Here is a 14973-nt window from a genome sequence, read left to right on the forward strand (position 1 = left end):
AGATAAGAGCGCATGTTAATAATTAGGCAATGCGCCGGCGGGACAAGAGCATGTGTTAGGAATTAGGTAATATACCGGCCGGACAACCCCACCATGCGCCGGCCGGACACGAGGCGCGGCGGCGATTAGCCGGTGCGGCGGCGGGACGGATCCGGCGCGGCACCCCCTCGCGCGCACCCCCCGGCAGAACGGCGGCAATTAGGCGCTCACCGCCCGGGGGTCCGGCGGAAACGGGGCTGCCAGTGTAATAGTGTGTTAGCTGGTAGTGGTGGTAGTGGCATTGCCTGGCTTATGGTTTACTTCTTCCAGGGCACTGTCCGTGGCGCCCGCGGGGGTGTGCTAGTTAGCGCCGGCCCAGGCTTTATAACCTTTGCCTCTGCCTTTGCCTTTGCCTTTTTTTCTGCAAGGGCAAGCAGCCCGCGGCTATACTTCTTTATCCAGTCTAGCGCGGCCAGCTAGGTAGTATTTAGTTAATGGCGGAGCTGGACAGGCTAGTTAGGCCGGCTGCTATAATAAGTAAAGCAAACCAGGCGCTGCCATACCTGGCAGTACTAGTAATAGGTCTTCAGGCGCAGGTAAATCTAGTTTAGCTGGTTTTATAGCCAGGGCTCGCGGTAAAAGGTGTTAATCTGGATCTGGTTAAACTTGTTAATTTAGCCGCTTTAAATAGCGTGGTATGCCTGGCTTACCAGCCGCTACACGCTGGCGCTAAACTACACCAGTAGTGGCTCCGTGTCCAGGTCAGGTGGGTACCTGAGTAGCGCTGCGGTAGTTAGATCCTGGCCGCGAAGGTACTCGGGCTAGTGGGTGAGCTTTAGCCAGGGCAAGGCCTTAGTAGGGTATGGATCTAGGACAGGGACCTGGCTTATGGCCTAGTCCGCGGCTGCCTCCCCCTCCCGCAGCGCCTGGTCCACGCGGGCCCGGACAAGCTCCGCGGGGGTTAGGGCTGGCTCCGTGCCCTCCTAGGCAGGGGGAGTAGCCACCGCGCAGGTTACCTTAAAGAAGTAACTCCTAGTCTGGGTAAGGTAAAAGTACTGGTAGCTTACCATGTGCTCGGCCAGGCAGCCTTCCACCCAGGCATGTACCTGCGTGGTAAAAAGTTAGCCAGGCCCCTGGTGGCTATCCTAGTTCTTATATTTCTTCTGGCGGTGGTCCCGGGTTCCCTGTAGTAACCAGGCAATATACAGGCAGTGCGGGCAGCTATAGCCTTAATACACAGGCAGGCCTAGCACAGGCGGGTTACTAGGGGCTAGCTGCAGGCAGGGTTCCCGTGATAGGTCCTGCCACGGGCGCTGTAGTATCTAAGCCAGGGCCTCCTCGCGGAGGGCGGCAGTTGCAGTGAATGGGTAGTTGCAGTGGCGGGTGCGGAGGCAGGTAAGGAGGGTAAAGGAAGTCATGGTGTACTAGCAGCGGGTAGCTATATAGATCCAAACCTAGTAAGTAGGGTTATAAAAAAAAAGATTTATGCTATTATATTACCTAGCCTGGCAAGAGTAGTTTTAGGTTAGGAATTAACATAGATAGGATTTAGAGATAGATTTACATGGTATAGGGAAAGGAAAAAAAAAGAATAAAAAAAAAAAAAAAGAAAGAGTAATAGGAAGTTTTTACACGTGTATAAGTATACCAGGCGCGCGCGTGTATATAATATATTAGTAAAGCTACTATTATTATACAAGGCTAGTAATAATTAGGGAGGGGCAAAGAATAAAGGGTTAAGGGCAGCGGCAGTAAAAAGCAGGCTACAGGGCATGTATAACAGGGGATAGGAGCATGTATAATGGATTAATAGGGGGATAAGAAACACAGACACGGGCGCGACGGTTTAACCCCTAGGGAGTAGGCACTATACAACGTGATCATGAAAGGCCAGAAGGGGCCAAACACTCTGGGGAAAGCAGACCTGGTGGGACCAGATATGGGCAATGTGGCGAAGCCGTAGGTTGGCATTTATCATAATATTACCTAGGTAGAGCGCGCAATTCGATTGGACATCGTCCCTCCTTTGGGACCACCCCCGCCTACGGCTGACGATGTATTATCACAGAACTGCAATAACCTAACTGCCTTGAATGGCAAACCGGAACAATATTGTCATCTGGATAACAAAGGGCTGTGGTTACCTCCACGTGATGGCACTAGATGTTGCTAGTATGTACCATACGAGTTTCAGCTAATTAAGCGTCATCTTGCCCCTCAATTTTTTCACCCGAGTCTCGCCTCCAACGTCATTGAAACAATGGGGTGCGGCCTTCCCTTCGAACTTGTCGCTCAAATCGCCGAGCACCGGCGAGACGATCCTCAACGCTTTCTCACCCAGTATGCTTTGGTTGGCCGCACGTGGCAGGCAGCCTTTGAGGCCTTTATATATGACCGAGTCTGCATACGCAGCGAACTCTACGATGACGGAAAGGGGGCTACCTCAATTTAAGCTCTCACATTGAACGCTCCCCACGTTGCTGCTCGACGCAAACTGATCAAAGAGATTCTCTACTGCATAATCTTGCCCTGGGACCTACCAGACTACGAACGAATCATAGACAGCACGCCGGAGGAGACTTATTCGCCAGACAACTTCATACAACGAGCAAACAATGAGGCCTTCACAGCAGCAACGCTTAAGCTCTTCGGCCTTCTAAGCGGCATAGACACCGACCGGCGCGTGATAATCAGTATCGAGACACTAGGTCGCGAGAAAGGCTATGAGCCTGGCACAGCTCCCTGGAATAGATCTGGCAAAGCGAGAGGAAAAGGGGCAGCCTGGCCGTACAGAGCGGAATTTAGCAGCAAGAGTGTTCCTCTACCTCGTGCGGAATGTGTGGATCGTATAATTGCCGATAACCGGTGTTTTTATCGTGGCAATAGCAAGAACATCCGGCTCGAGGCAGCCTGCTGGATTGCTCATGCATGTCCCACCTTAACTCACTGGGAATTGGAGGCGGACGATACTGCTCTACCAGAGCATCTCGATTACGCACAACATCGACGCAGTGGTACGAGAGAATCTTGCTTCTATTGGCCGTGCGACACTAATCCGTTCACACAGCTGTTGCAGAGGCTCTTCTCCACCTCTCAGCCACTCTTCGAACATTGCACCTCCGTGCTCTCACAGTTGACCCGCTGCACGAGAGTCTGCCAGCACCTGTTTTGTGCTCCAAGGAGCACGACCTTCTGACTACCAATATCCGCAACCTTAGCCTCTCGCTGCGGGAACTCCACCTTGACGACGTGCCTTTGGCAAATGACTTCCTCTGTCCTATCGACGACTTCGGCATCCCGCGCGGAGAGCCCCCTGAGTGACCTAACTTGGAGAAGATCCAAATCCGCCGCCCCGACTTTCTCCCCTCTGGTGAGTGGCTCAAAGATCCGGGCCCGATTGTAACGGAGGACTTCGAATTCGGCGATATCGATGATCCAGACTTTGACTACGCAGATGCAGTCGAGCGGGCCAAGGGACCAGATCCGATCAGGGGTGGCCATATATACTGGGACCGCGACGTGGTCAATAGGGAACTCTATCTGTTGAATTGCATTTCCACTGGATACGCGGCGCGACGCATGCCCCGCCTGCAGCATATGGAAGTCGCATTCAACTCGGGGTTGACATGGTCTACCTATATGGTGTTTAATAAGGAGCAAAAAGCAGGCAATGCTACCGTTGCTTGGAATGGCGATGGGTACAATAACTACAAGCCTGACGACCGCGTCGCACAAGCTTGGGGATTCGCACTAAATCGCTTAGTGAGGAACCACCAGCCTAGGGCAAATGACATAACTGAGGATCAGGTTTCCGACAGTGTGACAGTGTCCTGGAACAGCTGGAGATAGTGTAACGAGTTGCGCCCTCCACTCTCTACCTTTAGCCATGCCGAGTAGATTCTAGTTTGCAATCACATATACTCGGCTGTAGGCAAGGGGGCAACGCCTGCTACAAAAAAACACAATATAAACTCCTACCGAACCGAATTTCGGGCACTTATCGTCTGGATATAGGTGTGTGCTTGCCTCTGTAGATCGTGAATTCGCCTTCGTGCAAGGCTGCAAGGGGGCTTCAGCCCTGGAAGCCCATGCAGCTATGAGACGGCACTTCATTGTCACCGGATATCAGTATAGTTCCGGCGTTGACGGAGTTGCCTAGGAGCAACTGAGCACGTCTCCCATGTTGGGTGCTTTCTGTCCGTCACCAAGAGTCTTTCGTTCATGGCAATCCCTGCGTTAGTTCGCTATGTCAGATGCCAACTGAGCTGGGGGTTAGCAAAACGTCAAGGGCTAGGCAGGCACACCTCCCCGCCAACCGCTTCAAGCTCTCGGTTGACATACTCAGCGTATCAAGATCTGTATTTATCCTGTCATCTTCCTAAATGTTCTACACAACAGCCAAAATACCTGCAGCGTTTACGCTGGGATGGGAGCTACGGAAACTACGAGAGAGAATCTATTGGAATACGCAAGTGTATCACATTGCAAATAACTACTTCGGTAAGCGTTGTTGACAACGTTTTAGTACAGTAGCTACAGAAAAGGAAAAGAAAACGCAGTTTGTAGAGGGTTCTCCAACCGCAAGACCATGTAAACATGGACAACGTGGCCTGTTATTAAACAAGGCCATTAATGGGGAACGCAGAGACATGTAACAACGAAAAGACGTGCAAACCACCAGAGCTAGTCAAAAGACCAACCAGGGCTGCACCAACATGATTGAACGCACGAAGATGTAAAAAGAAAAAAATGTTGTTGGTGAGAGAACCAAACCACGGAGATTCTGATGCGAATCCAATATCCTGCAAGGCTTGCTTAGCAGGCGGGATCGAATCTCATCACAGCGGACCAGTTGTCGGGGTGGTCGAGGACACCGCCAGTCCACTTCTTCTTCTCCTTGGGGTACTTGGGGCATTCGTGAGCAATGGTGTCGAGGCCTTCGCGGATGTGTTCAACTCGCATCCACTTGTCCGTGTTCTTGTCCTCATTGCACCAAAAGAAAGCGCCACCGTTGTTGCAGTAGAGCTTGGCGCAGGAGTGGGCGGGGATCCAGGCCCATCCACCGTGCTCGCCCGTCGCCTTGCCATCCTGTCCGATCCCTTTGCCGGAATGCTCAATGTTCTTGATGTGGTGCATACCATCCGAGATGGCTTGCCAGGGAGCCGCGTGGTCCTCATCGGCGCAATACAAGGTGTGCTAAAGAAGAAATATTTTAGATGCGAGATTCTTGACGCGGAATGATCAGGGGAACTCACAGCCGACACCATGGCAAAAAGGGCCATGAGGATGACCAGGATCTGGACGACCTGGACACGCATCGTGGTGATTGAGGATTAAAAGTTCCAGATGGGATTGAAGGTCGAGAAGAGGGTTGGAGATCGAACCAAGAATCGGAAATTGAAGTGAGAGTTCAATGTCAAAAATCAAAGATAGAAGCTTGATATGTAGCTGATGGTAGATAGGGGTTAGTGGTTGAAGGATGAAAGTTCTCTCCCTGGGGAGAAAGATAGTGGCTTATATGCAAACTTTCTGGAGTTCTGGAGTGGTTCTGAGCTGCCCTTATATTTCACCAGTACGCAGTGAATGGTGAGCGTCTGGAGTTTGCCAGTAGGTGATCTGCCACGGCATCGCCTGCAGACGAGTGACTAAAAACCACTCACTTTCCCATTCACTACGCCTGCTTTCCCTGAACTCACCCTCAGCATGGCCTATGCCCATGGCGCAGTTCTTCTCTGCGACTGCCGAAACCCTAGGTAGGGACCACACGGTAACTGCGCATGCCTAACAATAACCTCTTCCCTTGGTCCGCCTTTCATCTTCGGTTGGAGGACCGCGGTCATGCGACTGAGCTTTCCTATACATGAGTCGTTCAGCAGATCCCAGCTGCACCGGGCGTTGGTCATGCTATCCCCAAGAGTCTTGTCTGCGCACTTGCTGGTGTGGTGCGACTAAGCGATTTGAAGCTGCCCGCGCGCGGTGACCTGTCTTATGGTGTCTCCAGGTTGGCGTTCTCGCCGACTGTCATTAATTTCACTAGGTCTGTTGTCCTCAAATCGGCCCTTTACTGTCCGAGCATGGCGAGTATTATCGTACCTAGGATGGGCATCTATATGCTAATCAACATCTACCCAGTAGGGTGGTCAAATTCACGAAAGCCGCTGTCCGGCTGTGTTGGCATTCATCCAGGGCCAAATGTGCGGTTTTCCAAGCTTAGGATCTTTGTATCTCATATCACGCTCCTCCCTGTGACCAATGTGTTTCTGCGGGAAGGGGGCGATTATGGGCTTTTCCATGACTCTCGGCTCTCTGAAGGTAGGTTTGCTTCGTACATTGGCGGTGACCGTCGTTCTTGTGGTGTATATCACGACACCCGCTACCTCTAACAAGGTGATTCCTACTGCGGGAGGTCATTTCTATGTCGCGGATCATGGTGTTTGTCGTGGCAGGTCGAGATAGGAGTCCAACCCCTGCTTCCCAGCCCTTCATCTGCTCTGAGGCCCTGGCCTACCCCCAGTTCCGAATGTACTTTCCCGCCGCGATAGTGGTGACTCGAGTGTGCACCGATATACCTTCTTCTATTACTTTCTATTTCACTAACGCTGCTTCAATAATCAAGGGCGCTATGACTTAGTTGATTGATGCCGTCAGGATATCTGGAGAGGCGAATCACTCGAATATGGTAAGCGTCAACGGGTTAATGGGCATCATCTCCTCGAGTCAACCTGGTATGCGAAATAATAAACCCAATCGTTGGTTAGACAGGCCGATTGCTTGTACCCCGATTCGTAACCTGCGTTTCCTGTTATCCTGTCCATTACCACTGTTTGCTGGTTTCACCACTTAGTCAGCCAATCACTGGAAAATAACGACGTCTGAAAGCCCGTTGACTGACACAAAGTGGCCATGAGAAGCAGATGTGGATGAACGGGGATGGGAATGCCTCTAGGCTGCAACTCAAGCTTCCTTCAAAATGAAGCAGGACGCCGTCTGGATCACTCTGTCGCATCTTGACAGGTTGTGGAGTCCTCTGTTTGACAAATAGTAGGTTGTTATCCACCTTATAGTGTACAGTGGAGTTTTTGAGTAGTCTAATTCCGAGGTCATGCAGACCTTTCGCACTTTATTCCGAGATGGCCGAGGAACTTGAGGCTTGTTTGCACTGCAGAACAGTTCTAGAAGCACAGCCGATCTCTATTGGGAGGTCCGCAATGCCCCCCAGAAGATCCATCCAGCGTAAGCTCTTTGTAGCGGATGACTATATATTGAGGATCGCCCGGGAGACCAAAGCTTCAACGTCCATTGTCTCGTGCAACGCATCAAGCAGAACATCTCGCCAGGATGCGGCTTGCATTTCTCCTCTGGGCCTGCGGGCTCGCATCAGCGTCTGTTTCCGCAACAGAGAGCATACGTGCACCAGGAAATTGCACGGTCAACAAACGCAAGGCCTGGTACAGTGCCGCTGCACTTTGAGATCAATTCAGGGAGGCTAACGTGAACCCAGGCACAAGATGAGCGAGACCGAGAAGAGTGCCTTTATTGACGCCGAACTCTGTCTCATGGAATCGCCTCCGAAGATGAGACTCGAAGGCCCCAAGAGCCGTTGGGACGAGCTGGTCTACGCCCATCTGGTGCAGTCCAACTTCATCCATTCTGTGGTAGGACGATCCTCTTTCTGACCTGTCACGCATAGACTGACCTGCATGGACAGGGGGCCTTTCTTCCATGGCACCGATACTTCGTGCACGCCCACGAGTATGTCCTGCAGACCGAATGCAACTACACTGGCGGTCATCCGTAGGTCTTGGGGTTTCTTCTTTTTGCAAGCGGCTAGGGCTAAGCCACGTGGTATTAGGTACTGGCACGAGGCGCTCGACGTTGGGGCATTGAATGAATCGTCAGTCTTCGATCCTGAGACTGGCTTCGGTGGAGAGGGAGGTCATTGCGTCGATGATGGGCCATTTCAGGACCTCGTTCTGCACCTCAACCAAACAAGTCTCCATGATAATGCCTGCCTCCACCGTGCATTTGTACCGGAAACCTTTGCACTGGCTAAGCAAGAGAATGTCGACAAATGTATGGCTGCAACCACGTACGAGGAAGCCTGGAACTGCCTCATTGAGAATCCTCATGTCGCGGGCCATCTCGGCGTCGGAGGCACTGTAAGTTGCCATTCTCTCGCTCTGTCAGTACGCCGTATAATAATGTTCCGTCTAGATTGCCGATATTGTTGCAAGCCCTGGTGGTAAGTGCCCATCTACGGAGATGGTCATCAGTACTAACGAACAGCAGATCCGCTCTTCTACCTGCACCACGCCAATCTCGACCGACTGTGGTGGACATGGCAGTCAGCCAACATCAGCTCGCGCCGTCATGAGATCAGCGGCACCAATATCCCGCCACAGTCGTATCTCGACGAGGAGAACTTTGAGTATCCGTCCGCCGCTCTGCGGGATTACGACGGGGACGCCGGGAATGTGACCACGTTAAACCACACCTTGTGGATGGTCGGTGTGATCCCCAACGCGACCGTTGGCGATGTGATGGATTTGCATGGACAGGTCAATTGTGCTGAGTACGTTTATTGAGGGAGTGGGGATAAGCGACCGTGGAGGTGTCGTAGGTCACCGGCATTCGAGCCGTAGCCCGGCATCAACCAACGAGTGCGACCGTGTATAAATACAAAGACAAGACACCCAGGATTATAAATAGACAGTACCTTCGGTGATAGGCAGTAGAATATGTCTCTTCGAAACACTCAAGAAGGCTCAGTTCGTATCGGATCTGCAGTGACAGGCTTGGCTGACGCATGCGGAGGGGCCCTGCCACCCCCCATAGGCCCCCTGCGTCTCGCCCAGTCCTCCTAGCAGCCTCAACACGTCATCTTTGCTTGCTGGTCATCAGTCCTTCGGAAATACTGCATTGGAGACCGTTCAGCAATCCGTATCACCGCCAGCTCTCTAGCAAATGGGCTGCATATAATACGAGAGGCACAGCCCATGGTGGTGATTTCAAGCCATTTGTGACTGAGAAATCGATAGACTGCTGTCTCAACCCCATCCAAGCTCGCAGCAAAGATACCGAGATCGGTTTGCCATGGAGTCCAAAACGCGTGCTCGTCTTGCTGGTAGGGTGGCCATCGTAACGGGGGGGTCTCGCGGTATCGGAGCTGGTCTGGTCCTAGAGCTCGCTCGGCATGGCGCAAAGGTACCGCACCATCTCACTCTTCAGTGAGTAGCTCGTGCTGACATGCTCAAGGTTGCCATTACCTACACCTCGCCAAGCAGTGAGCCCGGTCTGAATAAATTGATGGAACAAATCAAGTCATTTGGCAACGGTTCGGATGCAGTTGCGATCAAGCGCGATCTCCGGGATCCTGCTTCTCCCGGTCACATTGTGGCCGAAACTATCCGCAACTTTGGCAGTGACATCGACATCTTGGTGAACAATGCCGGCAAGGAGCTTGTGAGGCGTCTTGAAGACGTGACAGTCGAGGATTTCAGTTCCATCTATGATCTCAACGTCCGCGCCCCCATGCTCATGCTCCAGGCGGTCCTTCCCCATCTCCGTGCGCCCGGACGCATCATCAACATTGGCTCTGTGGGTGGACGACACGGCTTCAAAGAGCTCTCGGTATATTGTTCATCAAAAGCTGCATTGGAAGGCCTGACGCGGTGCTGGGCTGCTGAGTTGGGCAGCGCTGGGCATACTGTCAACACAGTGAACCCCGGTCCTGTGAAGACGGATCTTTACGAAAACATACCGAGCGAAATTGTCGAAAAACAAAAGGCTGATACTCCGATCGAGAATCGAGTTGCCACTGTTGAGGATATCGCCCTGGTCGTCTTGTTGCTGGCGAGTGATGAGAGTCGATGGATTACAGGGCAGACAATATCTGCCAGTGGAGGATGGGCGATGTATTAGCAGACTGGCAGATCATTAATGAACTGGAAAACTAGCTCTCTACCCCGCGACATTACGTTAACAGCAATTTTCAAGTGTAGGAGTATTCGGGGACCATGCAGACGACGGGCACACTGGATACGGAATCAAGACTCAGGCTGTGCAGTAGAAAGAATATTGAAGAAAAGAAAACAAAAAACAGATTAGTTGCCACCATCCATTCGGCACTTTTGGAGCCCGCTTCTGCACTTAGTTTGCTGTGTACTTGCGTCAGGCGGCGTCGTTGTACAGTAGGGCTGCGTCGAGTATACGACTGACCTCTCTCCGGAAGGCCCATCAACCCGAGACAAGGGGCGGGGGATTTGCAATAAGCCATGCAGCTTTACTTTTATACCGTGACTCTCGGACATTTCGCGGCAACCTCTTGCCGGCGACAACAGTAACCAATGATTACCCTCTCTAGAACGGCCCTTCCTTCCTCACCCGCCCTTCCCAATCCCCCAACAGCCCACGTCTAAAATAAAGGGTCCGGTTCAATTCTACCTGCGCAGGCTCTCAACCTAGATCTTAGGCGAACGTTGAATCCAGTCTTATGCTGCTGCCAAGGGGAGGCCTGACGAGTGGCTGTACGCCAAGCGCTCCCGCAAGCATTTTAGGTACTGCTGCCTTCCATGGCTTGTTAACCTTAGCGACACCAGCTAATTGTGCCGCCTATGTCTGAGGGCCAGATGGGCCCTCACGAAAAATCTCTCAGCCCGACTCATCGGCAATTTTCGCTTCCGTCTGCCGTGTGACACGGAGTATAGCCGGACCTCGAGGCATTTCCCAGGCAGAAAGAAAACACCATGCAGTTGAACTGACGCAAGCTGCTTAGAACAGCAACGACGCGTACTCAATCTATTGTCAGATCTGATTACCAAGATGAACTCGGCGGATCCTTCGGCGAAAGGAATAAGCACTGGGAGGCGTCAGTGCCAGATCCGCAGGGGACCGGCGCTTGGCGGAGAGCCGCATCAGCATGAGTGATGCACAACGAAACGGTGAGAGGCGGTAGACAGCTGGTCGAGTGTAGTACCCGTTCTTTGTTTTACGACAAAAAGGGGGTGGCAGACGGGATCCGAGCGCCCCAAGCCACCCGCAGCAGCCAGAGGGATCATGGGCGCATAATCATGGAGCTTGTTGATTCCATGTGAGGCTTAAAAAGGATGTTCGGTCGGAAAAAGCAAGTACTCCCAATTCCTTGCACCTAGTAAGCAGATGGCCGGGTACCGATGGAAAATAACGGTCCGTTTGCCCAATCGTGGCGTGTCAGCGCATCACCCTATGTCAACCTCCAACCCGATCTTCCGTGCTTCGTCACTAATCTAGACAAGTGGAGGATGGGATATGCTGGATCCCAGATGGAGCTGTGACACTACCTGTGACGGACAGCGGAATGTGCAATGGGAACAATGACTGGCATGTAGGGGGGCCCTACTTCCGAACCGCGCCGGTCGCTCGATTTATTCCCTTTGTCAGCGGCTTTTCCGGTACAAAGCCTCCGATGCCATCTGTATATTTGAGGCTCATCGTGCTCTTTCGAATTGAACCAGAATCCAAGCCATGCTGCATCAAATCTTGTTTAAGCAGGTGGTGTCCCTGACGGGGATGCACCTGGCTCCCCTGGCCTTTGCCCTCTTGGCCTACATGCTAGGCCGCGCCTTGTACCTGCTGAACCTGCACCCTCTAGCCTCATTCCCTGGTCCGCGTCTAGCGGCTCTGTCGACCTGGTGGCTGTACTTTGTCAGCAGAGGCGGTTGTGCAGATCAGGTCTTCGAGGAGCTGCATCGCAAATACAGTACGCCCATCTCCTCAGGCATAAGTTCGCGTACACTGACCCTGCAGACACACGTGCCCTCCGTATCAGTCCTAATGAAATTCATATATCGGATGCCAATCTCTACCACACGATTTACTCGCAAGATCAGGCCTACCTAAAGCATGCGGACTTCTACGCCGGATTTGGGACGCCTCATACTGCGGTGGTCGAAACGGACCGGGCATTGCATCGACAACGCCGCAAGAAGATGAACAATTTCTTCTCCAAGGCGTCGGTCCGGGCAATGCACCACCTCCTGTACGAGAAGGTGGATCGTCTTTGCACAGTGGTAATGGGGATGAGCGATAAAGGGCCCCTGAACATCTACAACGCAGTCAGGTACAGTACTCCTAAAGTCTGTTGACCTTCCTTGACTCACATTGCCAGATGCATGACCATCGACATTATCTCTGACCTGGGATTCGGCCAGTCGTTTGACCTGATGGGCCAAGTCAAAGAGACAAATTTCGAAGCCGATTTCCTGCAGGCGTTCGACCTTGTTGTCGCGACCCTCTGGAACCGGATGTATTTGCCACTACTGCAGTCGATCATGGCGATCGTACCACCATCCCTCGCCATTGCGATGGGAGGGCCACCCGCAGCCATGGCCCGGCTTCACCTGGTGAGTTATCACACGCAGATCAAGTCCATGTTCTGACCTCGTCTTCCACAGACCACCCGGGACGCCGTATCATCATTTCAAGGTGCCAAGGTGGCTGGGAATTCCATGAGCCACAAGGTTCTCTTCGAGGGGCTCTCCGATCTGGACCAGCATGAGCTCAATGCCGAGGCCATCGATGTCCTGGTAGCTGGGGCCGACACCACTGCAACGACCCTCGCCGTCGCCATCAACCTGCTGACTGCCAACCATAAGGCATACGAGGCCCTCAAGCACGAAGTCCGACAGGCCAACCTAGCGTCGGTCGATGATTTTGAGCTCACATCCCTCGAGAGGCTGCCCTACCTGGTTGGTACTGCACTGGTCTGAAACTCTTCCTTCCGCCTGCTAACCCTACATAGATGGCTTGTGTGAAGGAGTCTCTTCGCTCCCAGACGCCTATCCCGGGTCGCTTGCCTCGGATTGTCCCTGGTGCCAAGTCGGGCGTTGCTCCATTGGTAGTAGATGGCAAGGTTATTCCAGCTGGTGTATGCCCTCTCTCAACTAATTCCTGGCCGTTAATCTGTGAGCGACTGAGTGCTAATGAATGCATTATAGACAATCGTTGGAATCTCCGCCTCGTCCGTTCACCGTGACCCAACAATCTGGGGCCCCGATGTCCAAGAATTCAAGCCAGAGAGATGGCTAGGGCCGGATTCCAAGCAACTAGACAAGTACCTTGTCAGTTTTTCCAGAGGCGCGAGACAATGCTTGGGATCAAAGTACGTACAAGTTCACATATCCTCTGTGACACACGGGAACTGACCATACACAGTCTGGCATACGCAGAGCTGGCCCTTGCTCTAGCCATGTTCACGACTCGGTTTGACTTTACCCGGGACGAAACCATGACTCCACAGGATGTCGAAGTCTTTGATGGCTTCATCATCGGTTTCCGCGGCTCGGGGACCCGAGTTAGGGTTGCTGTTCGCAATGTCTAGGATCCCCCTTTTCATGATTGCACGGTCGCATGTTCCAGATCCCCAGTGCTTTACTTTTTGCAGAACGTTTATGATTAGCTTCCAGGTTCTGTAGTTGTTGTCGGCATGTTTTGTGGGTTTCCTCTACTTTCTTCTCCCATTTGCTCGATCGGAGTCGGAGTCTATCTACAAGAGCCGTGTATACTATTCTTACCGTTCGCTGTGTGTTGAGTTTTCTTTCTAGAGTTCTAATGATTTGATTGTTTGCATGTTCTGTTTTTGGAGGTTGGGATTTGGCACTTGAATGAAATTCATCGTTTTACTGATGGGATCATCTAGTAGACACCAGGAATATATATTGTTTCCGCGCAAGGTCCACCCAAGGCTTGTCAACATTAAACACAGGGAATAAACCGCCAGACCTAATGTATGAAAGGGAATCCTTAGTCAGTATCGTTTCACTGCAGCGTGAGCAATCCCGGTCTGTACGGCAGCAGGTCGTAGTCGGTGCTGACAGTCGGGTCCCGCCCCTGGTAGAGGAACTGCAGGTTGCAAGGGTCAATGGTCATCGTCTGGTCGGCGGTGCTACGGACGAGGTCACCGTGACTGATGTCGTCGGTCCAGGTCGCACCGCTGTTGGCCTTGCCAGCAAAGGGTTCGTCCTCCGTTGCAGCCTGTGGTGTCCATTCGCCTCCGAGGTTGTCGGCCGTGAAGGAGCGGAAATACCGCCCATTCGCCCCAATGGCCTCGACGATCATCAGATACTTGTTCTGACCTTGGACGGTGTAGACCTGCACGGCCTCAAAGAGGTTGTTTCGCTCATCGGACAAGATGGTCTCGTACTCGGTCCCAAAGTCACCCGGGAATTGGTCGATGGGCATGCTGGCGCGGTAGATCTTGCCGTTATCCCCGGCGAAGAAAAGATACATGTTCGTATCATCGCCAATCACGGTTTGATCAATAACCCCGGTATCAGAGTCAGTGATCGAACCTGAGAAGAGCGGCTGTGCCGACGACCACCCATTGGGATCAGTGGGATCACTCGAGGTCCGATAGGAGAAAGCCGTTGGACCCTATTGATACGCCAGAATCCAGACATCGGTCGGTTCAAAGTAGAACAGGGTCGGTGCAACCGTTCCCGAACTCATGGCATTCTGGCTTGCTGAAGCCATATCGGACCAGCTGGAGAAGAGGCCGAAATTCATGGAGCCCCAGGTGGTGCCGGTGTCGTGGTACGATGAATACACCAGGTACTGGTTGTTATAGGGAACAGCGGTAAAATCCTTGAGTGCTGCCCATCCGGACTGAGGCTCCGCGAGGGGACCAGTCGATGACCAGCTGTAGGTTGTCGGGAGATCGCATTGTGCGAGGGCCCCTGGAGCAGACCAGAGTAGCAGGGAGAGGTTGAGGAGGGAGATTGACTTCTTCATAGCGGCAGGCAAAAGAGAGAAATGGTTTAGTCAATGACACATTCGGGGCATAGAAAGGGTCTATTAATACGGGGTGTAGATGCGGAGTCCCGCTTTGGGCACGGAAATGTTTCAGTACTAAACGTTTCACATTGCAGTCCCTGAATCCACTTGATTGCTAACCGAGGCACATTTGCACAGGGCATGGAGAATACAGTTTGGATTGGCGGACTGATACTATACCTGACG

At 52.5% G+C, this 14973-nt stretch overlaps 6 protein-coding genes across 6 annotated transcripts; 4 read left to right on the forward strand and 2 right to left on the reverse strand.

Annotated features, from left to right (window-relative positions):
- Nucleotides 1-2239: 2239 nt before the first annotated feature.
- On the forward strand, nt 2240-3828 carry BDW74DRAFT_171145 (uncharacterized protein; the record flags this gene model as incomplete). The annotated part of the gene is made up of 4 exons (XM_073727264.1): nt 2240-2377; nt 2486-2993; nt 3047-3228; nt 3316-3828. The coding sequence occupies 4 exons, from the start codon at nt 2240-2242 to the stop codon at nt 3826-3828; spliced, it is 1341 nt and encodes a 446-aa protein (XP_073578606.1).
- Nucleotides 3829-4794: 966 nt separating this feature from the next.
- BDW74DRAFT_183205 (uncharacterized protein) lies at nt 4795-5297 on the reverse strand (the record flags this gene model as incomplete). Its single annotated transcript, XM_073730449.1, has 2 exons — nt 4795-5175; nt 5235-5297. 2 exons carry the CDS (start codon nt 5295-5297, stop codon nt 4795-4797), a joined length of 444 nt encoding a protein of 147 aa, XP_073578607.1.
- Nucleotides 5298-7487: 2190 nt separating this feature from the next.
- On the forward strand, nt 7488-9006 carry BDW74DRAFT_188766 (tyrosinase family protein; the record flags this gene model as incomplete). Its single annotated transcript, XM_073731804.1, has 5 exons — nt 7488-7634; nt 7688-7773; nt 7832-8138; nt 8194-8221; nt 8269-9006. The coding sequence occupies 5 exons, from the start codon at nt 7488-7490 to the stop codon at nt 8562-8564; spliced, it is 864 nt and encodes a 287-aa protein (XP_073578608.1). The 3' UTR covers nt 8565-9006.
- Nucleotides 8699-10206, forward strand: BDW74DRAFT_162654 (SDR family NAD(P)-dependent oxidoreductase). Its single transcript, XM_073725995.1, has 2 exons — nt 8699-9183; nt 9235-10206. Exons 1-2 carry the CDS (start codon nt 9073-9075, stop codon nt 9898-9900), a joined length of 777 nt encoding a protein of 258 aa, XP_073578609.1. The 5' UTR covers nt 8699-9072; the 3' UTR covers nt 9901-10206.
- Nucleotides 10207-11194: 988 nt separating this feature from the next.
- Nucleotides 11195-13446, forward strand: BDW74DRAFT_105802 (cytochrome P450). The gene is made up of 7 exons (XM_073721614.1): nt 11195-11716; nt 11764-12076; nt 12125-12359; nt 12411-12704; nt 12758-12883; nt 12954-13117; nt 13171-13446. Exons 1-7 carry the CDS (start codon nt 11482-11484, stop codon nt 13334-13336), a joined length of 1533 nt encoding a protein of 510 aa, XP_073578610.1. The 5' UTR covers nt 11195-11481; the 3' UTR covers nt 13337-13446.
- A 327-nt stretch (nt 13447-13773) lies between these two features.
- On the reverse strand, nt 13774-14745 carry BDW74DRAFT_188770 (uncharacterized protein; the record flags this gene model as incomplete). Its single annotated transcript, XM_073731805.1, has 2 exons — nt 13774-14356; nt 14399-14745. The coding sequence occupies 2 exons, from the start codon at nt 14743-14745 to the stop codon at nt 13774-13776; spliced, it is 930 nt and encodes a 309-aa protein (XP_073578611.1).
- Between the last annotated feature and the right edge of the window lie 228 nt (nt 14746-14973).

The sequence above is a fragment of the Aspergillus multicolor genome (assembly GCF_047715735.1).
Source record: "Aspergillus multicolor strain CBS 133.54 unplaced genomic scaffold BDW74scaffold_43, whole genome shotgun sequence".
NCBI lineage: Eukaryota > Fungi > Ascomycota > Eurotiomycetes > Eurotiales > Aspergillaceae > Aspergillus > Aspergillus multicolor.

Excerpts from the sequence above, each read along its gene's own strand:
- BDW74DRAFT_162654 (XM_073725995.1), top strand. The coding sequence starts at position 9,073 with ATGGAGTCCAAAACGCGTGCTCGTCTTGCTGGTAGGGTGGCCATCGTA. Across the intron at positions 9,184-9,234 it reads TCGCTCGGCATGGCGCAAAG|GTTGCCATTACCTACACCTC; the intron begins GTACCGCACCAT and ends GACATGCTCAAG.
- BDW74DRAFT_105802 (XM_073721614.1), top strand. The coding sequence starts at position 11,482 with ATGCTGCATCAAATCTTGTTTAAGCAGGTGGTGTCCCTGACGGGGATG. Across the intron at positions 11,717-11,763 it reads GGAGCTGCATCGCAAATACA|ACACACGTGCCCTCCGTATC; the intron begins GTACGCCCATCT and ends CTGACCCTGCAG. Across the intron at positions 13,118-13,170 it reads AGACAATGCTTGGGATCAAA|TCTGGCATACGCAGAGCTGG; the intron begins GTACGTACAAGT and ends GACCATACACAG.